This window comes from Ahaetulla prasina, chromosome 4 (assembly GCF_028640845.1).
Source record: "Ahaetulla prasina isolate Xishuangbanna chromosome 4, ASM2864084v1, whole genome shotgun sequence".
NCBI classification, from domain to species: Eukaryota; Metazoa; Chordata; class Lepidosauria; order Squamata; family Colubridae; genus Ahaetulla; species Ahaetulla prasina.
Genome location: NC_080542.1, coordinates 94,270,509 through 94,296,036, shown reverse-complemented (window position 1 = coordinate 94,296,036; position 25,528 = coordinate 94,270,509). Strand labels below are relative to the sequence as shown.

The 25,528-nt window shown below is 36.9% G+C and overlaps 2 protein-coding genes across 2 annotated transcripts in view; one reads left to right on the top strand and one right to left on the bottom strand.

The window, feature by feature from the left end:
* ZCWPW2 (zinc finger CW-type and PWWP domain containing 2) overlaps positions 1-25,528 on the top strand; it is a 162,228-nt gene that overhangs the window by 56,463 nt on the left and 80,237 nt on the right. The gene's annotated exons all lie outside the window — the stretch shown is intronic.
* AZI2 (5-azacytidine induced 2) overlaps positions 8,629-25,528 on the bottom strand; it is a 33,051-nt gene continuing 16,151 nt past the window's right edge. The window contains exons 6-8 of the mRNA XM_058183965.1: positions 24,689-24,747; positions 14,842-14,963; positions 8,629-11,230 (exon numbers count right to left, since the gene is read on the bottom strand). Coding sequence (XP_058039948.1) covers positions 10,869-11,230; positions 14,842-14,963; positions 24,689-24,747 — 543 coding nt within the window. The 3' untranslated portion in view covers positions 8,629-10,868. The remainder of the gene's footprint in view (positions 11,231-14,841; positions 14,964-24,688; positions 24,748-25,528) is intronic.

Here is a 25,528-nt window from a genome sequence, read left to right as displayed (position 1 = left end):
AGTAATCACATCACAGTAATCATAAATTGAAATAATCTTATAAGACTCTTCTGTTTACCCATCAATCCTAAAAGAAAAAAATTCTAGCTTCAATTAATTATTTAATTAAAACTCACTGTATCAATACATATAGTTGAATCCATTTTTAAGCTTTTTTACATGTCCACCAGACATGATGGATATTTTTCACATTTTGAGCATATATTTGAAATGCCTTTATACCTTCTGGATAATTTCTCTGATATCATGTAACAATGATGCATCATTTTATTTAAAAAATCATTTTAATGTAACTCAATGTAAATTTCAATCTGTTAATAACATTTTCCATTGATTCATATGTATAGTACAACAAAAATTCTTAGCCCATGTTATTATACATTCTTTAATGTATGATATTACATTATAATGTAATAGTAAGTAGGAGGAAGGTAATATTCTTCTTCCTACTGTGAATAATTTAAGCACCAATCACAAAAATAAAGATCATCCTTATGAGGATATTTGAACCTGTTTCTTTGCTGAAGCATAACCACTTTGCATCTATTTGTTTTTTCAGACTTTACCAAATGTTGCAAAGACACAGGTTTTCTTATGGTGGTAAAATGCCAAAAGGAAAACAAACTCCTGAAAGAGTGTCTCACTGACTAGTAAGTATAAAGGCACTGAATGGGAAGTCTCCATCCTTCAAAACATCCATTGCTTTTTTTTTTTCAATGCCATGATACAGATCTTGCTTCAATTCTACAATATTAATATTAATAATGTATTGGCCATCAGTTTAGCTGACTGAAAAATCTGAGAAGGCATTAAGTTGGGAAAATCTATAACATCAGAAGATAACTAGCACTGTTTTTTATTTACTTGTTCTTTGTCAGTTCATTTCCCCCATTTGTTCTTTTGTTGGCATCAATGTAGCAGATTCTTCATAAAAGAATACAACTCTTGATGATGGACATTTTGAGGAGGAATATCTATAACCCAGCCATTGTCCAGCCATGTTAAACTCCAACTTTCCATATCTCCAGCCAATTGGGCTATGATGGTCTATGGTAATGGGAGTTGTCTGCCTAACACATTGGGGAGACAAAGAGTTGTGGCAGCTTCATTATCCTAAGACCAGAATTACTTATGTATTGCCGTGTATTTGAAAGCTGTAGAATTGTTAGATTTACTCAGAAAGTTTGTGATATGTGTGATGTCTCTATTTTTAAAATTATTTGACTTGTAGCAAATACTGAGCATCAAGGGAATGTTAAACAAAATCAAATAGATAACCTAAAACAAATTTAAAAAATAAATAAATCCTGCATTGTAGGGAAAATGGAAAAAAAAATACATAAATAAGATTTTGTCTTGGGGAGGAAAAGCAGGGATTCTTCCATTTTAAAAAAAATCAAAGTTAAGAAACTTTTTAAAAGTTTTTTAAAATTGCATTAAGATAGTCAATATGGAAATTGTTTCATGAAGGGATTTGAAATGTTCTGTACTACTATGGAGTATTATTAAGTCAGGTATCACAACAAAAAAGGAAAAAGTGGAGCTAAGACAAAATGTAAGTTTAATTACATATATCAGATTCTGTAATTTGAAACTTCAGAATGCTGTTTACCAGAAAAGCCAGAGAATGGTTACTGACTAGTATCTGGTTAAATAATTGAGAATTCCGTCTTGGGTAGAATACTGGTAGTCTTTGCTTAATTGTGGTAATTAGGACCAACAACTAAGGGTTAAGCGCTATGAATGTAAAGCACAACATCATGTGACTGCAGCAACTTATGACAGCGGTTGTGGCCCTTCCAAATGCCATCATTATGTGAATTTTGCATGGCTACATCCTGCAGTTATGTGATGGCTATTTGCAAACTCCTGCCAACTTCCCGATTGATTTTGTAGAAATAAAAGTCACAAATGGCTATCACATAATTGTGAATCAGTTGCCAAACACTCTAATCACAATCAAGTTACTGCGGAGATCCTGTGATGCAATAGTGGGTTTCAATTTGGTTCTCTAGCAGTTTGCTTATGGGCGCACACACAAGATGCTTCTGTGCATGTGCAGAGACGTCAAGGCAGGTGAGTGGAGTCTCCCGCCGCCACTACCAGTTCTCCCGATCCGGGGTGAACCAGTAGCAACCCACCACTGCTGTGATGGCTATAACCATGAAGATAGGTTCCCCTCTTTCAATGCCTTTATAACTTTGGCCACTAAAATATTTGGTTAGTGGAGGACTACCTGTATTCTTTTCCTTCCCTGCGGGGAAGTTTATATTCTTCCATTACTGAATTTTGCACCTCCTGGGTTATATGCTTTTATTTCCATAGACAAAATTGTTCACTCATGCCTATGATTTCTCTTTCTTTGCAAAGCATTTCACAAGGACAACATTAAGCCCCCTTCCATGGTTTCTTCTGACATCCACATCCTCCAGAAGGTTAAGCATACAGTAGCTATGTTGAGACTTTTCCATCCATGTTTGCACACAACCACTTGCCTTCCAGATCCAGGGAAAATGTGTATATGTGCAAAGACACTTGCAAAGCACTCAGGGTTATTTAATAGAGCCTTCCATAGGACACGGGTGTACATTTTTATAATTCCATGTATAGTTTATGTGTTCAGGTAGGTAATGAAGGCACAGAATTCTGAAACTTAGTGTCCCTCATAGAGAAGCAGATATGCTCTCATTTAAACATTTAATGCTGATGTCATTTGTGTTTCCCTAAAATATATACCATATTTTTCAGAGTATAAGACACACTTCACCCCCCACAAAAGAGGATGGAAATGTTGGTGCATCTTATTATACCAAATACAGCCATTTTTGGCCTCCTGAAGCCCTGCGCCTCTTGTCCCATTTTTGTGAAAAATGGAGCCTTTTTTTTCACAAAAACAGGGTGCGCAGAGGATTTGGGAGGCCTGCAGAGTGCTCCTGGGGGCCGGGGAAGGCAAAACCCTTTTTTTTCTTACTTACCTCTTCAAAATCTTGGTGTGTCTTTTACACCGGTGCATCTTATAGTCTGAAAAATACAGTACTTTAGATAGTTGGTGCTGTTACAGGGTTCCCAGTACTATTCCTTCTTGTTCTATAACTTTTCCATGTAATTGAGTGGAGAAATTAATGCACATATTTTGCCTACTTTTTTAGCTATAGTGATCCAGTATTTTATGAAGAATGCAAGGCTGAATATTTGAAAACCAGGGAAGAACACAGGGCAGCACAAGATGTTCCTCATCAGAAGCATTCTACTAGCACCTAGGCAAGTTGTATGACTGACATTTGAAACATGAACTTATGTAAGCACAGCAACTTCTGACTTCCTCAGTCTAAATCTCTCAAAATAAATGAAACTAAAATACAGAAATCCCGAAGAACCTGCCTATCTAAGCTAATTGAATCTGGCTATTCAATTTGGTACCTCACTAGTAATTCCTCAGTTCATTTAAACATGCAGCTGTTCTGCAACATTATATACATTAAATCACTGTATATATCTATTTTTCAGGACACAGCAAAATAAATCTCTATCTTTTGTTCTTATTTATTTGGACAATATAAATTTTACAATATTTAAAATATGATAGATTGTGTGCTGATTTCTCAATGGTTCCTTTTAATGATAATGGCATTCCACTGTTGACTCTACCACAGATGAAGTATTTGGTTGCACATGATTAATATCTGCAAGTAACAGAGCAGAGGTCCTTTGCAAGATTTTTGCATTGTCTAATTATCTAATAGGGTTTGGTTTGCCAAGTGAATGTCCTCCAGAAAATGATATATCTGAACTGAATGCGGATCTTTGAAAGAAACTCCACACAAAATTTTAAAAGTAGAATTGCTTGAGAAGAACAGTTCCTACAGATTACCATCTGATGGGTGTTAAGATACATGAAGAATATAATTCTCATTTTGAAGTCCTAACCCATTAATAATCACTGAATTTAAGAAGGCTGCTAGAAAGCTGTTAGGAAGGGAAATGGATGGTTCAAAAAACAACAGTGCAGGTAGTCGTTGACTTATAAGTTAGTTTAGTGATGTTCAAAGTTACAACAGCACTGAAAAGTGACTTATGATTGTTTTTCACACTTATAAATTATAACATTGCAGCAATTCCATGGTTACGTAATTCATGTATTTGGCAATTGATTCATATTTATGGCAGTTGCAGTGTCCTGGTGTCGTGATCACCTTTTCTAACCTTCTAACAAGCAGTCAATGGGGAAGTCAAATTCACTTCACAACCATGTCACTAATTTAACAACAGTAGTGATTCACTTAACAACTGTGGGAAGAAAGGTAGAGAAAGAGAGCAAACTGTCTTACTAGCAACAGAAATTTTGGGCTCAATTGTTGTCATACATTGAGGACTACTTATATAAATTGCTTGTTAAATATGAAAATAAGCCATTCTGCTAATCTTTCTGTTACAGGCATCAGTAAATTAGATTTCTTACCGAGAAAACATGTACAATTGGACAGGAATAACACAGTTAATGTGTTAATAACATAGTTAGAACAATTAATCAGTGGAACACTTTGCCTCCAGAAGTTGTGAATGCTCCAACATTGGAAGTTTTTAAGAAGAGGTTGGATAACCATTTGTCTGAAATGGTGTGGGATTTCCTGCCTAAACGGGTTTGGACTAGATAACCTCCAAGGTCACTTCCAACTCTTCTCTTCTCTTCTCTTCTAAGTTCAGCCTGCATCCTTTCTGTGACTGTAAGTTTATAGGGCCTTTGGCTGGTTAGTGTAAGTTACACATGGAGTAGTAGGCTGTTGAATATCAAACTATGTTTTGCTTTTAAGGCTCTACTGCTCTTATTATTGAGGCATTTGTGTACATGGAAAAGAGGTTTCTCATTGATTTTTGCAATGGGGATTGTCACCTTATCTTCTAATCCTTGTGTTGTGGTTCCAGCCCCTCCCCAGGCCTGGCCCCCTGCCAGAAAATGACTCAGAGTGAGGGGGAAGGGCCGTCAGGGCTCCCCTCTGCAGGGCCGACCTCTCTGGCTCAGCTCCAGGAGCCAGAGGCAGGCCAGGTGAAGGAGGTGACGAGGCCTCTGTCTCCTGTATCTCCCCGCCACCCAGGCAACACTTCCAGACCCAGCTGTGGACAATCAGTCCTGGTTAGATCCCCGGTTTTGTAGACAAGAGAGGCGGGAACAACAGAAGAACGGGTGGAGCAGGCCTAGAAAGTGCTGAGTCACGGAGCCACAACCCACAGGGTATAAAAGCAGCAAGGGATGCTCTACTACTTCGTGACAGAGAAACTAACTGACTGGAGAAAACTTGAGCTGAACTATTTGACTGAGCATTTGGCTTGGATTGCTGCTTGTTCCTGACTTCCTGATCGCTCCGGTAACGAACTTCTGACACGCCAGCATCAAGGAAGATAAAGAAAACCTTGGCAGACACTCGCTGGTTTGCTGCCATAGCTGATAGCTGCCGGGGACTAAATTGCCGGCTAACTGAGTCAGTTCACATGTCTCCCGGACTGAGGTGAGGGGACAGAACCCCTGGTTGGTTAAACTGTAATAAGAACCTGGGCCTGTGCTTTTGTTACTTTGCATAAAGATTCTAAAATATTCTTCCAAGCAATACCTCTGTTTCAAAATAGTAGAAGCCTTGTCTACAGTCTTCCTTATGTTCAGAATTTCAGTATATTCTGAATAAGGACTTTTCTTTATTTATTTATTTATTTATTTATTTATTTATTTATTATTCGAATTTATATACCGCCCTATCTCCCAAAGGACTCAGGGCGGTTTACAGGCATATAAAACATCAATATCAATATACAAATTAAAATAATCCTTAAAAAACTTATTCTAGCGCCCGAATTATTAAAAATAGAAATATAAATATCAAATATAAATATTAAAATCAATTTAAAACCCCTCTAAATTTAAAAATCTAAGCCAGTCCTGCACAGATGAATAAATGTGTCTTGAGCTCGCGACGGAAGGTTCGAAGGTCAGGAAGTTGACGGAGTCCTGGGGGGAGTTCGTTCCAGAGGGTGGGAGCCCCCACAGAGAAGGCCCTTCCCCTGGGCGTCGCCAACCGACACTGCCTAGCTGACGGCACCCTGAGGAGTCCCTCTCTGTGAATTTCAGAATGCTGTATCATTGGATACTTTTCAGTAGTTTTATTCCTATATTTTCTCAACTCAGTCAGAACAGTATTCATTTTCAAGACAAAAGAATAATTGTGGAAGGATCCCATGACATTCCAGGTATTATATAGCTTCCATTATTCCTGACCACCAGTTATGTTAGGTTTAGTGGGAAAACAATTTCCTTAGAGGAATGATATAAAAATAAATAATAACAGCAAATAGAGAGCTACACTATCTCTGGTTATAAATGCTGGAAATTTCAGAAGATTTAATATTACCTTTGCAAAGAATCAAAGAATCACTAAGAGCTCATAGGTTTCTTAGTAATATACTATAATTTATTGTTGGTGCAATATTTTCCAATGTTGTTTTTGTGCTATTGTTATACTTAGGGAAATAAATTTTGATCCATTTGCAGAGCTTGAATTTGTGAGAAGATTTATAATACATTTGAAGAGTGAAGACAGTGTCAACCTCATTTTACATCTGATATTCATCAATTCTACCTTCAAAATGTACAGTATTGTGGTGTTAGGATATGATTTCTTGAGTTATATCCGAGATGCAAAGAAAGAATCCAGATAAAATAGGTGATGTAAAAGCCGAGACAAAAATAGGTAACAGAATGAGCTTTATAATGTGGGGCTGAGCTTTGTAATGTGGGGCTATTTTAATGACATCAAATAAAAAATAATGTGTCTCTATTTAACTGCTTATGCAACCCTTTTCAAATATATGGTAAAAATGATTTTCAGGGAATTTATTCAATATATATATTGGATGAGAATAAATTCCCTGAGAAGATAGATAGATAGATAGATAGATAGATAGATAGATAGATAGATAGATAGATAGATAGATAGATAGATATAAAGCTTCATTAATTTTAGCATTTTGCTTTTTGCCCTAATGTGAAAAATATTATATCACAAAATATATTGTATCACTTATGTCGTAAGTGGTATGTAATGACTCATCACAAATTTGACTGAAATTTAACTTATTTTTCATTGTTATATACTTTTCCCCTCATTTTATTTTAAAAAAAAATCTATTGCACATGGCTTTTACATTCTTTTTTACTGATCACTGGTTGAGTTTCTATATATAAAATAGAGGGGGCCTATTTTTTCCATGATATCTGAAATAAGGAGCTAGGGCAACAAAAGATTGCTCAGTAAAGAATATTGAGGTGTAAAATGTTATGACTCTGGAACCCTGCTTTGAGTGTGCTGTGCATAAAAAACAAAATACAGTCCTATTCTGAGTCCTACAGTTATTTATGACTTCTGATTTGGCTGCTTTTTTACAAAGTTTTCTAACCAGTACAGCAGAGATAAGTCAAGTCCCGTTGCTATCAATTTTAGCCAGGATGAATGGGGCAGTGAAGTGTTGAAAGAACATTTAAACACATGGTCAGGCAAAAATCTGCATGGAAAATTGCTTTTCTCTGAACTTTGCTAAGGGAAAGTCCACAAACAATTGGATAGATTGCATGAACAGTGTACTGCCATTTACTTTGCAAACAGTTTTGGATGTGTATACATGTGCATTTGCTGAAGATATAAAGAGTTCTAGCCTTTGATTTGTTAAAATTTTTGGTGTGCACGTGCAGTCTGCTAGCTCTAGGGTTCTGCTATAATTTCATGCAATTAAGAAGCATCAGCAAGCTAGCAATAGCAAAAAGTTAAGGCTAGCAAAAAATTAAGCTTACAGAAAACTGAGCCACAGGGCTTTAAAAAAAGGAAAAAACTCTGTTCTCCTTTTAATGCTTGATTGTACTTTTTTAGATCAGGGATCTCCAACCCCCAGGCCATGGTCCACTACCAGGCCATGAACTGGGTCGTGCAAGCAGTGGGTGCTTGCACTCGTGCACAGAGCTCTGTTTGCTTGAGCAGTGGGCGCTTGGGCTTGCGCATGAAGCTCACTCTCGCAAGTGCAAATAGAGTTGCGCACATTCCTGTGCACATTCATGCCACTCACATGGAACTATCTCCTCTCCCCCTCCACCAACCTGCCAAGAAAAAGTTTGGAATTGCTGTTTTAGATTATATCATATGGTATTCTAAGTAGATTTTTAATTGAAGATTTAAAAGAACTATATTCCTGTTGTTTCCTACTACAATTTTTAAAATAAATGTTCGGCAATTTGGGTTGTAGCATTTAGCATAGTGTACCCCCAACCTACCTTTGTAGCTCTGGATTAAAAAATAAGGGAATAGCTGATCTTTAATTCTAGTTATTTTTAATGGCAGAAACACCAGAAACTCTCATTCCAAGAGAACTTTGGCAGCTCAAAATAATTTTTCAAATGGTGCTATCTGCATGAAACTTGAAAGAAAATGTATTATTTTTTCATTAGCACCAATAGGAATGATAAGATTTAAGAGGCAAACTCTGATTTGTAAGCACTTCAGATTTATAATGTCATGAATGCTTCATGATACACACCCCTCCTGACTTTGAACTCAGTTTTTAATTATGGTAGTGAGAATCAAAAAATGACCATTTCTCAGATTAAAAAACTGTTTATTTTCTATAAATTAGCCATCTAGCCATTACATTTCATTTAAGAAAACCACATTACTATAGGCTTTCAAGTGTTCTTTATCAAGGAGTTTTAAGAGATTAAAATGTCATTTCAGTATCTCAGAGCAACTCATAAAACACAACAGGCATGATTAGAAATGGTTCACCCAATCTTTTATATTTAGTACTGGAGTTTTATTTGCTTTTTTCCTATTTCCTTTTCTAATGTATTCTACTTTGATCTATTTAAAATGTAAGTTTTAAATTGTATTATATTATTTTAGATATATAAATGAAATAATCAAATGTTAGGGTCAATTTAAATCCTTTCTATCTCAAGAACATCTTGATTTGGGAGGGGAAGAGAATGCTACATTCCTAAATTGAAAGAAGTTTACACATTCCTAATTATAACAATGAAACTTACTCCAGATTTTGTTTTCCACTCAGATACAGAATTGGGTTGGAATCAGAATTTGCTCAAATTTAGGATTTTAATTAGTATAGGTGAATATATAGCTCAGAGCATTTAAAATAAAAGAAGGTTTCAATTGCATACGATTGTTTAAAAAAAATAAGTTTTTTAAAAACATGGCTGGATCCTCAATACATCGTTAGAAACAAGAAGCAGCTTGGCATGTTGAATAATGGTAACTTATTCAAGAATCTGTAATCCAAAAAAGCAGTCCTGAGAAACATTAGAGCTATGCAGTCACAGAAATGGCTACTGCTCCTTCTTTTTATTACACAGGTAGTTGGTTCTATCAGCTGAAGTCAGTGGCTTAGATTTATTATATGCATATTGGGGTTTGTTCTATTAGTCTACAGGAGAATTGTACTCCCTTGAGTCAGCTATGTTCATTGGTCAGAATAAATTCCTGCATCTGACACGATTTCCATTAATCATAGACAAGGTAGGATATGTGAACAAGACAAGATTTTTTAAAAATCTGAGGAACATTATGTGTGCCATTCATTAACACAGGAAAAAAAACTCCACACTTTCACCTCCCTCCGCAGATTATATTCTCTTTAGTAATATAAGGAAGAAAGCACCAGTACTGAATTATACAAAATGCAATGCACAGGAAGAAGGGGAAGATAACACTGATATGGTTGTGCTGCTCATCTGCACAACCACATGGGATGTTTTTATCTTTCAGAAACATACAATTATTTTTTCCACTATAGATTTAACTTTTCTCTATTCATGTTTCAAGTACACATTCAGAAACAAATGGGAAATGGCAGGATACATGAATTGTACATGTTTGTACCTTTCCCCCCACTCTTTCTGCATCTCAAATACCAGGTACATAAAACTACTGTTAGAAATCTACCCATTTATAGGCTGGTAAAAGCATCTCTACTAATTTGAGGGTATAGAAGTTCAATTAAAATTTACTGCTAATAAAATGAGACAGAAAAGATGTAAAATTATTTCAATGCTGTTAAACAACCAGGTTACCCATGTATGCAGTATTTTGGATCAAATGCATCTTCTTCAGTATAGAATATATCAGAAATGTGGAATCACAGAAAGATTACATTATTTGGAATGTTATAGTTCTTCCTAGCTGTATTAAGGAGCCTAGATATTTCACCTCAAAACAATCATAGCATTTTGAACAGGAAATGCCCCCCAAAAGGAAGCAATAAATACATGACGTTATTTGGGAAGTGATGCGATATTTTACTGCAGTATTAAGATACTTTTCCATTTTACCCTATTTCAATTTTTTTTACCATGGGGTAATGATAAGCTGATAAATTGAAAAAAACGAATGAAAGTAATTTTTACACAATTCATTTGCTCCTTTTCAGCATATCATCCATTAATAAAAAGCCAGAGACTGCCTCAGAATTTAATATATTAAATTACCTGAGCTTAAATCAAAACTTGTCCAAAAATTAAGTCCTTCTCATAGCTCGTCAACATTTTTGAATGTAACATACTTTGGAGCAGTATTATTCATACCACATGTTGCTCTTATTTTATTCCACAATTCAATACTTTAGAAATCTGCCAATGTGTAATCAGAAAATTGAGGATATAACAGATCATTCACCATATTCCTTTGGACTCACTGTTTTTCAAGTTTAGATAACGGGGAAAATCTCATCCATCTTAAAAGTTCATTATACAGCCTCATTACTTATTTTCTACTAACAAGTACAAGACCTTATCCAGGACTACTTTCAAGTTCCTCCTACTGTTCTTAGCTCTTATGCAAGCAATTTTGGTTATACTGATCCAAGTTGTTTCCTGGAAAATTTAAGTGAGTCACTCTGTTTTTCATTTCCCAAAATACTGATTCACTAGGTTTTGGAGGGCTTGGAAATACCCAAGAATTATCTTCCAGAGAATTTTTTCCATAGGAGTTATGTTCCAGAAATGGAGTGTCACATGCAGAGCTAAATTTCTCACTAGTACATGGTGAGGATGATGCAAGATTACCAAAAACATCTTCACTTGTTTGAAGTAATCTATTTTTGCATATTGCTCCAGAAGCACCTAAGTGGAGGTTGGTAGCATCCCTTTCAAGATCTTCAATATACTGAACAGAGGTATAGGATGGCACTGTGGAAAGAACCAAGCACATTTAATTTGGGGGCTAAATGTGAATCATTTATACTTAATAAAATTCAGATGCTATTAACAATGCCTACCAGATATCTGTTCCTTTAATTACAGGTTTATCTCTTGATATGTGATTGTAGAAAGCTTGTACTTCCTTTGATCAGCTCTCATATTTATTCCTATACAACCTGTACCTTATGGACTAATCCAGCATGGATGGTCTTTTTAACTTTTAACACACCAGAGGACTAACAAGAGCTAACTCTTTCCCAATCCTAACTTTTAACTCTTAGCCCTATGCTTCCTTAAAACAAGCAGTGTCGGGACAATCTCTCAACAAAGTATAAAACAGACTGGTTTTGGCCCTGTACATTTCCTTAAATTCATTTTAAAATGCAACTTTAATCTTCTTCGCCTTATGACATAATCATGGGCCAATTAAGCGTACATATTTAATTTGGCTTCCATTCATATAAAAACATGACAATTTGTATTCAAATGCCTTTCAATGTTGGAAGAAATACTGCAATTTAAGAATTTTGAGAGCAAAAAAATTCCTGAGCACTCAATTTTCCATTTAAAAACAGGGTTGGAATCTAATTATCAAAAGTACTTTCTCTGGACTTCCGGTGGCTCTGTGTGTGTTGGAGATGATCCTTTCGGACCGCCACCCCCATGATTCTGTTAAAGCCACTCAGATAGCGCAAATCAGCTGTTTGATGGCTTGAAAACCTTTCCCTCAGGAGAATAGGGAAAGGTGAGCAGCCGGGTGGGAGTAGAGCTCCCCAAGAGCTCCAGGGAATAACTCCTGGGGCTCGAAAGGTGAGAGCTCCCTGTTTAAACCTGGCAAATGCTCCAGATCCGGGAAGCTTCTGCATTTTTGTAGAACAAAGCACTCGCGACCATCTCTGCTATCAAGATGAAGATATTCTAATTACTTTAAGCAGATGGAGCGGAGGCAAGAGGCAGGGTGGGTGTATGCCTTAGACCTCATCTTGATCTTCAAAAGGTATTTGAGAAGAAGGAAAATGGCGGATTTGGTTAATGAGGCGTGAAAACAAAACTTAAGGAAGTCTTTGTTAACATCGTTAGTGCCTTGTTAACTTTGCTTAGATTTGATGGATTTTATATTTAAGTGAAGAAATCTTAAAGAGAAAAACTGAAGGTTTATAGAACTGATTTACCCATTTCAAATAAGTTGCTTGAAAAGGTTTGAATTTGTTGCAATTTATAAAGTTAAAGTAAGATGGCTTCTAAACAAATACAGCTGATTCTAAGGGAGCTGCTTCACTAGTTCAAATACACAAACTACAAGAGGAGTTGAAAGAATTTCTGAAGGCTCAAATTTCTGCTCGAGACAAAAAACTTAAGGAAATTGAGGAGAAATTATTGGAAATTAAAAATTCTGCTACAGCTGAGAATGAAGATTTACAAGAAGTGAGGTCAGCCTTTATGACTATGATTGAATTTATTAAAAAGCTGGATGGAAAAGTGCATGAGATTGATCAAATTAATTTGAATTTAAAAAGTCAAATAGAGGAGCAACAAGGTGGATAAAGCAGATGAAGAACGGGTTTTATTACAATATAAAACAATGGAATCTGCATTGAGGGTGAGAGGTTTAAAAGAAAATAAGCAAGAGAATCTAAAAAAGATATTTGCAGAAGCCTTTTCACAGGTGATTGGACTGACATCAGTGGATCTTGAAAATCAAATTGAGAAAATTTTCCATGTTAAATTTTCATGCTGCCAAGGGATATAGTGATTTATTTTACATCAAGAAGACTAGGAGTGAAATCTCGCAAGCCTCCGATAAAAGTAAAATTCAAATATTGGGTCAAGAGGTTTTGGTGTTGAAAGAAATTCCTTCCAAAATATTGAGGGACAAAAAAGAATATGCTTTTTTGGTAAAGGAGCTTAGAAACCGCCAGGTATGGTATAGATGGAATATGCCAGCCGGACTAACAGTAAATTATATGGGAGGGAAGTATTGTTTTAACGCAGTTACCAAAGCAAGAGCTTTTTATGTTGAGGCATTGAAGGCTGGAAGTTTACCAGATTTAGAAGTTAAGGTGGGAGGAGAAGTGGAAATGGTTAAAAAAAGGGAGAAGGAAGTAAAACAAACACAATTTGAAATTGGGGCGGTAATTTTGGGAGAAGAAATACAGGGGAAAATAACAGGGGAAAAGCAAAGGATGGTAATCGTTAAGAACAAGGAGTAAAGCAACATTGTCAGATGAAAAGTGTTTCCTTTTATGGGAAAGGATAAATTGAAATAAAAATTTCTGAACATAAAAGAAATAGAAAGGATAATGTACATTTGTTTGAGCCTGTAAGTCAAATGTGGGTGTATTATATTTATGCTGTTATTATTATTATTATATATGCTGGATTTATCTATTTTGGATAAAAATTGAAAGTAAGGAAGGATCATTTAAATTCCTTTTTTATATAAAATGTTTTATAGATGGTATTTGGAAATTAAGTTGGGGTGTATTTGTTTTAATTTGCAAGTAAAATGAGGGTGATATATTTTATTGATGTTATTTTATTAATGGTGGATTTAGTTACTTTGGATAAAAATTGATGTTGGGTTTAAAGTGTTTGGGGGGGAAAATTAAAATTAAAATTAAAACAGAAAGGGAGTTGCTTAAGTTTAAAATGTTAAAATGGTTATAAAATATTTGTAATTTTTTGTGATGATGCTAGTGTAATATTGGAAGATGGATTATATGTTTTTTATCAAAGACTAAAGGTTAAAAATATTGAACTTGCTGGAAACTTCAGTGTACCAGACTGAAAACCCACAAGAAAATATACCGAAATGAGGAAGATGGACTGACTATATTTAGAACAATTACTGGATGAAGAAACATCAAATATTTTACAAACGAACATTTCCTTCTTTTTTGTTTTTCTTTATGGATAAAGAGAGTTGAGATTTTTAGGGGAGGGATGGGAATTTATGCATAATTAGGGTATACTAACTTGTGATGGTCATCGTATACCTTGTATTCTGCTCTGGGAAGTCTGGGGCTGGGGTGGGGTGGGGTGGGGGGAGGGAGGGAGTTGATGGTGGGTGGGTGGAGGGGTGGCGGATGTAAGGGGGAAAATTTTATTGTAAAACATTTTCAATTAAAAAAAATACTTTCTCTGTAGAAATACTGTGTATAAAATGAGGCTTAACAAATTACAGTAGTAAAAAAGTAATAAATCATAGATTTTTGTTTTTATATTCTTAAAAAGTTAACTACATGTAAAAGTACATTTGAAAACTGAAGAGTTACCTAGTGTTTTTAAAAATATAAAATAGTTCCAATAAAAGGTCAAATACAACTAACACCTCAGTCTTGTACAAATAGCATCTGATTGAGGGGGGAAAGTGACAAGAGAATACAGCATAAAAAGGAAAGCCACACCAGCAACACCTTTATGTGTGAAGTTGACCAGTTAGAGAAAGAAAGTAGATTGGAAAAACAAAAAAAATTGAGACCTATCTGTCTAAATTGATACAACTGAGTTAAGATATAGTAACAACTTGCATTTCAAAATGATGTAGTATAGTTCTATCCACTATTTTCAGATTTTTAATTGTGCAAACCTATACTTGCCTTTCTTAGTTGTAGATGGAATCAATTTCAGTTTCTTCAGCATCTCAACTTGCACTTCAGTCACCAGATGCAAATTAGACATCTCCCTCTTCAGTTCCCTGTATACCTGCTGAATGCGTTCACTAAAACACATTTTAAAAGTTTAAGCAGATAAGAAACTTCAAAAGATAATGATTCAAAGAACAAGAGGTGGAAGGATGCAATACCTTGGTATAAAAGACTATGGTCTAACTCCTTAATTTATAATAATTTTGTAATTTATACAAAATATACTTTTGATTAATTGGTTTAACAAAATACTACTGTGTGGCAACAGATGAAGAGAAAGTACACGTAATTCTTAACTTTTATATATATTTATTCAGTGACTGTTTCAACAGTGCTGAACAAATGGTACTTAAGACTTGTACTCAAAATTCCAGTCACTGCATCGTCCCCATGGTCACATGATTCTGATCCAGGTATCCAGCACACAATTACAACACTGTAGCAAGCCATGGTCACATGCTCACAAAGTCCAACCAGCTTTGCACGAATAAGGTCAATGGGAAACTAGCAGGAAGTCAAAAATCCTCACTTAACAACAGCAATCACGCCTACCAGAATTACTAAGCAATGACAACTTGGGTCCAATTGCCATTGTAAGTCAAAGTTTATCTGTATTAATGGTTTCCTACTAATGCTTATCCGCACCTTTCTAATGTATTTTAATTAGTTCTGTATTTGGTGTTGATGGCCTTGGCTTAACAATCTCATTTTAACATACTTAGCACACACTTATTTACTCACCATGAACCATCATAAATGGCTTCATTCAGCAATCCCTAGTTCTAAAATTATAGAGAAAAAATAATTTGCTATCTACCCTCCCCCTACCACTGATCTCTGATATACTGAGAATGACCCATAAAATATAGCTTTTCCTTTTTTTTTTAACTGAGTCAGACCTGACTTCAGGTGACTAAATAAACAAGTCTTTGCAGTTTTCCAGGCACTATTTATAGAAATGGTTTGCTATTGCATTGTTCCAAGGGCCGAGGAAAATGACTGGCCCCAAGTCACCCACTTGACCTCAAAACATAGCGTCTAATATATGTCCATGTTTCTAGTCCAATACCTAACCTCTAGATAAAAAATACACAGACATATTTCTAACTCTCATGTCAACTAAGCATCAGGATGCTTAAAACATTTTTTTAAGTCTTTCCCTAATAACTGTGGCTAAGTCAGAATTGACTAGCTTTAGGTACCACACACTGCCTCCTCAAAATTGTGACCTAGCATGTGTAGGATAGCTAATAAAAAAAAATTGAAAAATGTGAATAGCTGAAAAAAGTATTGCAGTTTATAGTAATGGTCATGGGGAGAAACAGACTATGAGATTAAATTCTATATTGCAGTATGGAAGGATGATTTAGTCACCATAAATGCCCATTTCTTGCTATGCAATCAGGTCATGTGGAAGTGGTTCAATTGCCTAGCGTGCCTCCTGTATACAGTCCAAGTCTCACTGACATACATCAAGGCCGTTCACACTACTGCTCAGTAGACTTTGAGCTTTGTAGAAAGGTTTATTCCACGGCGGTCCCACACGTTGGTCAGTAGTCTGTCAAATGCAGAACTTGCCATGCAAAGAACTGTTCTGGAAGGCGTCTGACAGCATGGCTTGAAAACAGTATTCTGAACAAGGTTGGTGCCAACATGTATCCTTGCTTGATGTTGTTGGTAACAGGAAAGGCCTCTGAAGCTTCTCTGTCGTCCAGAACACAAGCCATCATACCATCATGGAACTGACGTACCGTCAGGATGAATCTATCAGGGCACCCAAACTTCGACATGATGAGCCATAGACCTTCACGACTGACAGTGTCAAAAGCCTTAGTGAGATCCATGAAGGTGGTGTACAATTCACGATTCTGCTCTTGACACTTCTCTTGGAGCTGTTGAGCTGCGAAGATCATGTCCACAGTGCCACGCTCTTTGCGGAAATTACACTTTGTCTCGGGTAATAAACCCTGTTCCAGGTGGTCAGTCAAGCGGTTCAGCAACACTCATGCAAGGATCTTGTCTGCGATGGAAAGCAGTGATATTCCTCCAAGATTATTGCAGACTTGTTAATTCCCTTTCTCTTGTAGAGGTGTACGATGGATGCATCTTTCAGTTCCTGAGGAATGGATCCTTGATCCTTTCATTCATGGAACAGCTGAGTGTGTTTGTCGACAAGCACTGTACCGCATCCTTACAGACCTCCGCTAGGATCATATCGGATCCTGGGGCCTTGCCACTGGACAGCTGGCTGATTGCCTGTAGGGTTTCAGTCTCTGATGATGGGGCATCCAGGCTGTGATTGTTATCCACCTGGGGCATTCTGTCAATCGCCTTGTTGTTGATAGAAGATGGGCGGTTCAATACAGATAGGAAGTGCTCTCAGCCCATTGCTATAGAATCAGAGTCTTCTTAGTGATGAGAGTTGCACCATCTCAGTCCAGTAGGAGGGAGCTCCCTGAGGGCTAAGGTCTATACAAGGATCTGAGGACTTCGTAGAACTGTTTAGCATTGTTTCTATAAGCAAACTTCTGAATTTCATCTGCTTTGGTACTCAACGAGGAGTCCTGCATCTTGCGAAGCGTGCTCTGTACGGTCCTGCGAGTGTTGTTGAAGGCACTTTTCTTAGCTGTTGATGATGGGTCATTCTGATAAGCATGGTGAAGGCAGTGCTTTTCAGCAAGTAGGGCCTTGATCTCTAATTGTTTTCATTAAACCAGTTCTGCTGTTTCCTGTGTGAGGGTCCAAGAACGTTTAGTGCAGAAGAGTGCACAATATCCTGAAAGTGTTCCCAGGCCTTCTCAGCGTTTCCCTCTAATTGCAGCTCTGAGAGTTAGTTGTCAAGATCTTCTGCTAGTGAAACTGCTGTGTTGGGGTTTTTCAGTTTACTGATGTTGATCCATTTCATCACAGCTTTGTTTCCCTGCGGATATCTCTTTGGCTTGATGTGAAAGCTTAATTTGGAGATGATGAGTCTATGGTTAGTCCAACAGTCAATACTCGGCATGGCCTTGGTCACCCTTACATCCTGTCTCTCTTTCCTCCGCACAATGACCTAATAAGATGGAGCATGGGTGCATCCAGGACATCTTTTTGCAAATGGACAGGCGAAAGATGGGATTGGTGAGCTGCACGTCTTCAGTAGTAATAGGCCACTGCTGTAACATTTGCCAATGACACCATCCCAGACAGAGTGATAGGATCCTACTCTTGTGTTGAAATCGCCGAGTAGAGTCAGCCTGTTGGTGCAGTTCATGGATGAAAGTAGGGCATCAAGATCTTCATAAAACTTGCCCTTTACTTCTTCTGGATTCGTCATTGTGGATGCATAGGCACTGATCAGTGTGGTTTGTTTTCCTCCCGGTAGTGGGAGATGCAGTGTCATGAGTCAGTCATTCATTCCCTTGGGAAGACTGGCAAGTTTGTGGACAAGATGACCCTTAACTGCAAAGACAATTCCCGATTCACAGCGTTTGTTACTGCTGCGTCCACACCAGAAAATTATATAGCCACCACCTGTTTCTGGGAGCTGACCTTCATTGACTAGACAAGTTTCACACAGGGCTACAATATTGATGTTAAATTTTGCAACCTCTCTGGAGACCAGGGCTATTCTTTTTTCTGGTCGATTTGCTAAGGAGTTGTCTGAAGCATAAATAGGTTCCATGTACATAGGGTGAGATCATCCGTGGTTTTGGGGTGAGTTGTCATCTATACACTGATGAAACTCAGCTGTATATTTCCACCCCTAACCACCCCAATGAGGCCGTCGAAGTGATGTCCCAGTGTCTGGAGGCCGTACAGGTCTGGATGGGGAGAAACAGACTCAGGCTCAATCCCTCCAAGTCCGAATGGCTGTGGATGCCAGCAGCCCGGTACAGTCAGCTGATTCCATCGCTGACTGTTGGGGGCAAGTCGTTGGCCCCCACGGAGAGGGCTCGCAATCTGGGCGTCCTCCTGGATGTACGACTGTCTTTAGAAGAACACATGATGGCTGTCGCCAGGGGAGCTTTTTATCAGGTTCGCCTGATATGCTAGTTGCATCCCTTTCTAGACTGAGTCTCCCTTTGCATGGTCACTTGTGCCCTTGTTACATCCCACCTGGACTACTGCAATGCTCTCTACATGGGGCTCCCCTTGAAGGGTACCCAGAAGCTCCAACTGGTCCAGAATGTGGCTGCGCAGGTGGTAGAGGGACACCTCGTGGCTCCCATGTGACACACCTCCTGTGCGGTCTGCACTGGCTTCCGGTGGTCTTCCGGGTCCAATTCAAGGTGTTGGTTATCACCTTTAAAGCGCTCCATGGCTTAGGACCAGGTTATTTACGGGACCACCTACTGCCACCAGTAGCCTCCCACCAACCAATGCACTCTCACAGAGAGGGCCTCCTCCAGATACCATCGGCCAAACAATGTTGGCTGGCGAACTCCAGGGCAAGGGCCTTCTCTGTGGGGGCTCCTGCCCTCTGGAATGAGCTACCTCCGGGACTTCGTCAACTTCCCAACCTCCGGACCTTTCGCCGCGAGCTGACGACGCTTGTTTCAGCTTGCAGGGCTAGCTTAAATGTAGTTTTAATTGGGGTTTTTAATTGGGGTTTTTAAACGGGGCTTTTAACTGTATTTAAATTTTAGGCCATATATTGAATTAGTTTTTTACACTATTTTTAATCTGTGTTATATGTATTTCGTATTTTATTGGCTGTGAACCGCCCCGAGTCCTTCGGGAGAAGGGCGGTATACAAATTTAATTAATAATAATAATAATTGTTGTTGTTATTATTGTTATTGTTGTTGTTGTTGTTGTTGTTGTTGTTGTTGTTGTTGTTGTTGTTGTTATTATTATTATTATTATTATTATTATTATTATTATTATTATTATATGCTAATGGTGAATAGTGTCACCTTACATTTTCTTTGAAGTTTTGTTATTTGACCACATGAAACGGGATCCCCTCCAGCCGTGATAAGGTAACCAGGGTTCTATGAAACAGCAATGTTTAGGGCACCTTTTCTAGCCCCTTCCTCTTCCTACGGAGGTGAGCAGTATGGTCCTAAAGAGGGTTGCTCAATCACTCAAGTAGACGCCGAATCCAGCTGTTGCTTTGGTCAGCAAGAAGATGACTATTAGACCTGAGTCGCCTGTGTGCAGGTCTGTGGCTTCAGCTCCCAGTGTATCCACAAGTGCTGCTTCGTCGCTCGCCTATCACCACAGGACTTTGAAGGTTCATGGGAATTGGGAGATGTCAAGAATTGTGCGTAAATTAGATTAAAGTAAGGGAGAGGTGCGTATAGTCAGCCTCACTCTCTTCCCAGATTCCATCTTGCTCCAGTATACACATCTCCACAAGCATGTAAAAATTGTTAAAACTAAATATTCACATTTGATCACATACTATCAGTGAGAAGTGACAAAGATTTTACAAGAATATGAGTAGATGAATATCGACATCCACATTAAATCAAACAGTACTTCCTGAAACAAACATTTCAAACAAGTTCCTTTAGTTGTGAAAAACGCTGTAGCTTTGTTTTCACAGGTGATACGAATTACAGCTGGTTTTACAGTACAAAATCTGTACATTCTTGTTTGCATAAAAAATTAATACAGGAAAGATGTTTTAAAAATAAAACTGTAATGATGATGGATTCACATACCAAATACCTATTTGGTGTGGAGCAGAAAAAAGCAAAAACATTGGTCAGCTAATTAAACAGCCAAGAGTAAGGGATAAATTAAGTGAGATAGCAGTAGAATGGAAACCAAATATACTTTTACACATCCATGTACTTTTTCTTTGATGCAAGGTCCAAATAAAATAACTTCTTGTAATCAAGTCCTATTACTCCATCAAGTGGAAAACAAGGAAAACGCATTTGTGAGAACTGAAAATATTAATTCAATTGTTAATTTTTGTTGTCTTTTTTTTTTTAGATCTCTAGCATTTTCTTAACTTCTATATAAACAATGTTTTGAAGAAAGGTCTTATAACTGAATTCCATCTCTATTTGGTCTCAACATGCAACACTATGCATCACTATGCAACACTATCTCCATAATGTTCCTTATTTAGAAAAATACCCTAGCACAAGATAAGTTTACTTTACTTTGTCATCATGGCAATTTCTGTTGTGGATTCATTCATAGTCTTATAATACACAAGCCACTGCTGAAAAAAGCAGTGGTTGAACAATGCAACATTAGGGTTCAACTGCATCAAAATGCATTAGTTTTGCAAATTTTGGAGCACCATATGTCTTCAATTGCCAAAAACAAAAATAGTACAGTAATTACTAAAACAGAATGAGTAATATTGGCTTTATTCATATGTGTAAAGTATATTTTAGAAATTTTAATGGGTCTGTTTTTAACATGTTTATTATTAAATTTGTATCCTGCCCAATTCCCTGATTTTGAGCAGCTCACAATAAAAATGTTTTTAAAAAATATACCATCAGAAACAAAAATAAAGAATAAAATTATTCCAGGTCCTATTCTAATTTCCATATTAAAATCTTATATAAGTAGCTTAGTCATTCAGCAGAGGAAATATCTGTGAGAGCAACTGTTTGTATTTTTCAGATGGAATAGCATCTTAAGTAGGATTCTGTCAAGTCAGAAAAAGAAAAGGAAAGAATAATCCTGTCATTTCTATCAGGAAGTTAGATTCTTCAGATATGCCTTTCCCCAAAAGCCATTCATCAGACAATAGGAGAATTTGCCCTCTGTCTCCAGCTAACATGATTATCAGTGACAACTGCAAACTCTCATGTCAAAGTGACATGTGATGAATAGTGATGTCATCACACAAATACATAAGTTGTCATATTTGGATGATGACACTGCTGCACAATTCATCATTTGCCATGTTTCTAACAGGTCTGCAATAACCACCTTCACTAATGATAATAAGAAGATGGCATAATTACCAGCTATGATAACATTTACAGTCACGGCTGAAAGTGTTGGCACCCCAGAAATTTTTCCAGAAAATCAGGTATTTCTCACAGAAAAGTATTGCATTGACACATGTTTTGCTATACGCATTTATTCCCTTTGTGTGTATTGGAACAAAACAAAAAAAGGCAGGAAAAAAAGCAAATTGGACATGTCACACAAAACTTCAAAAATGGGATGGACAAAATTATTGGCACCCTTAACTTAATATTTGGTTGCACACCCTTTCGAAAAAATAACTGAAATCAGTCGCTTCCTATAACCATCAATAAGCTTCTTACACCTCTCACTCGGAATTTTGGACCACTCTTCCTTTGCAAACTGCTCCAGGTCTCTCTTATTGGAAGGGCACCTTTTCCCAACAGCAATTTTAAGATCTCTCCACAAGTGTTCAAGGGGATTTAGATCTGGACTCATTGCTGGCCACTTCAGAACTCTCCAGCGCTTTGTTGCCATCAATTTCTGGGTGCTTTTTGATGTATGTTTGGGGTCACTGTCCTGCTGGAAGACCCAAGATCTCGGACGCAAACCCAGCTTTCTGACACTGGGCTCTACATTGCGACCCAAAATCCTTTGGTAATCCTCAGATTTTATGATGCCTTGCACACAGTCAAGGCACCCAGAGCCAGAGGCAGCAAAACAACCCCAAAACATCATTGAACCTCCACCATATTTCACTGTAGGTACTGTGTTCTTTTCTTTGTAGGCCTCATTCCGTTTTCGGGAAACAGTAGAATGATGTGCTTTACCAAAAAGCTCTATCTTGGTCTCATCTGTCCACAAGACGTTTTTCCAGAAGGATTTTGGCTTACTCAAGTACATTTTGGCAAACTGTAGTCTTGCTTTTTTATGTCTCTGTGTCAGCAGAGTGGGGTCCTCCTGGGTCTCCTGCCATAGTGTTTCATTTCATTTAAATGTCGATGGATAGTTCGCGCTGACACTGATGCTCCCTGAGCCTGCAGGACAGCTTGAATTTCTTTGGAACTTTTTGGGGCTGCTTATCCACCATCTGGACTATCATGCATTGCAACCTTTCATCAATTTTTCTCTTCCGTCCACACCCAGGGAGATTACTATAGTGCCATGGGTTGCAAACTTCTTGATAATGTTGCACACTGTGGACAAAGGCAAATCTAGATCTCTGGAAATGGACTTGTAGCCTTGAGATTGTTGATATTTTTCCACAATTCTGGTTCTCAAGTCCTTAGACAGTTCTCTTCTCTTTCTGTTGTCTATGCTTAGTGTGGCACATACAGACACACAATGCAAAGACTAAGTGAACTTCTCTCCTTTTTATCTGCTTTCAGGTGTGATCTTTATATTGCCCACACCTGTTACTTGCCCCAGGTGAGTTTAAAGGAGCATCACATGCTTGAAACAATCTTATTTATCCATAATTTTAAAAGGGTGCCAATAATTTTGTCCGGCCCATTTTTGGAGTTTTGTGTGACATTATGTCCAATTTGCTTTTTTCCCTGCCTTTTTTTTGTTTTGTTCCAATACACACAAAGGGAATAAATGTGTATAGCAAAACATGTCTTAATGCAATACTTTTCTGTGAGAAATACTTGATTTTCTGGAAAAAATTCTGGGGTGCCAACACTTTCAGCTATGACTGTATATAAAAGTTGAGTGTTATTTAAGTGATATGTCTCAGCTGTAAAATCAAAAATAGTGATGATCTCTTTTTACTCACCTGAGAATCACTTTCTAACTAAAACATAAATTATAAGCATTTTAAATACCGTAAATATATTATTTCAATATGTCTCAAGAAGACAATTACTATTTGCTATCTGTATTATGATCTAAATTTTATGGGATTTTTTAAAAGCTGGCTCTGTTTATTGCAAATAAATCACAGGAAAAGATTTGCTGTAACATAAAAACCCTAATGGGCCTCAATCTATTAGCACTTAGATGAAGAAGATAAATTAGTTGATAACAACTTTCCGAAATATATTTTTCTTCATCTTGAAATTCTATACTTTCATCCTATAATACATCTACTTACATACCCATCTTCCTTATCTATTCAAAAAAACTTCTACTTCAGTTTTTCATTTACAGGAATAAAAACACTGTGTTAGATGCAAGTTTTGTCATATTTAGAATTAACAACTGAAATCAAGAAGTGTCACAATCAAATTCTAAATGTAAATCTACATCAATCTATTCCAATTTCCAAAATAGCACCTATGGCACCAGTGAATAAAGAGCCAAGTAACTTACAGTTAAGACATTAGAAATTATTTTGCTTTGCTAGCAAAACATTTTGCATATTATTTAGATAAATATTTCTCAAAGCTATTTACATGTGGTATTGGACTGCAATTATCAAAATTCTCAATCACTGTAACCAAAGAAATGTGTCCAATGTATTAGAAAGCAAAGGCTGGAAAAAGCTAATTGTAAAAATGGATTAAAACATACCTTCAGAAGAAAGATCTGTCCTATCCTTCATAATAATTTAACAAAATTTCTGAGAGAAGAAAAAGTTATTTGTTATAAGATCATTAATAATCTTATTTGGCCTATTTGAATAGGTGGATTGATGATAGGACAATATTTAAAGTTTCTCTGTCCCATACAGATACCAAAATCAACATCTGAAAACCAATAAATGATTGAGTATCAGAGTACAGTACAGTATCTTATATAGCCTGCTCTGCATTTTTGACCAATTATCAATTAGGTACGTTTGGCAAAGACAGCCATGTGCTAAGTAAATGTGAGATGCATTACTTCAGCGACATAATTCTTATCCAAAACAATTAATTTTCCTTTGACTTCAATAAGCTAATTAAAGGGACTTAGCTGAAATGCATTAAAAATAAATAAAGCATACCTATCGATATTTTGCTGTTGGATAAATTCTCCATTTATTAAACTTCCTTGGGATTCAACCTGAAAGGAAGCCAAAACAAAGAGATCCTATTGGCTTCTTTTGTACAAAGAAAAAAATAAACCTGTTCAAGACATACCAAAAATGCTTAGTATTAATAAAATGTTTTGAATTTTTTTAAACTTTGCAGTTGCATTTAACTTCCCTTTCAGAATCCCATAAAAGTGTCTTATAAATATCATCAACAAATATAAATGCAATCTAATTTTTTAAAAATGGTAAGTGTCGAACTCTGTCCCACATAATTGGAGCAGACTTCTGGGCTTTGGATATTCTGAATGACTATGAATTCGGATTTAATTTATTAATTTATCATATTTGACTCTTCCATTTGATATATTAAGCTCACAGTGCCAAATTCATTATATTACTATAACTGAGTAATATTTTCTTATCTTAATACTTACTAATACTTAGTAAGTATTAATGAATTAACTGAAAGCATACCATTTTAAATATGCTTTTGTATTTCAAATCCATGCAAGAATGTTTTCCTGACCATATTATTCATTATGCATTTTTATAAAATAGCTCTTCCTGCAGAAACATCATTTTAAGAAATGGGGCATTGGTCTTACCTGATATTCTCCTCCTTGTTGGGTGGAGATAGTGTCCAGGAATGGGTTGACTTCATCTCCTAGCTGATTGGACTGAGTCTGTCAGAACTGTGAAGACACACCTCCGTTACTAACGGTGCCCAGCTTTGGCGAAGGCGAAGCAACAGACTGATATGTCTCCTTGTTAATGACGTCCACCTCTCGACTTGGGACCAGACAATCTCCA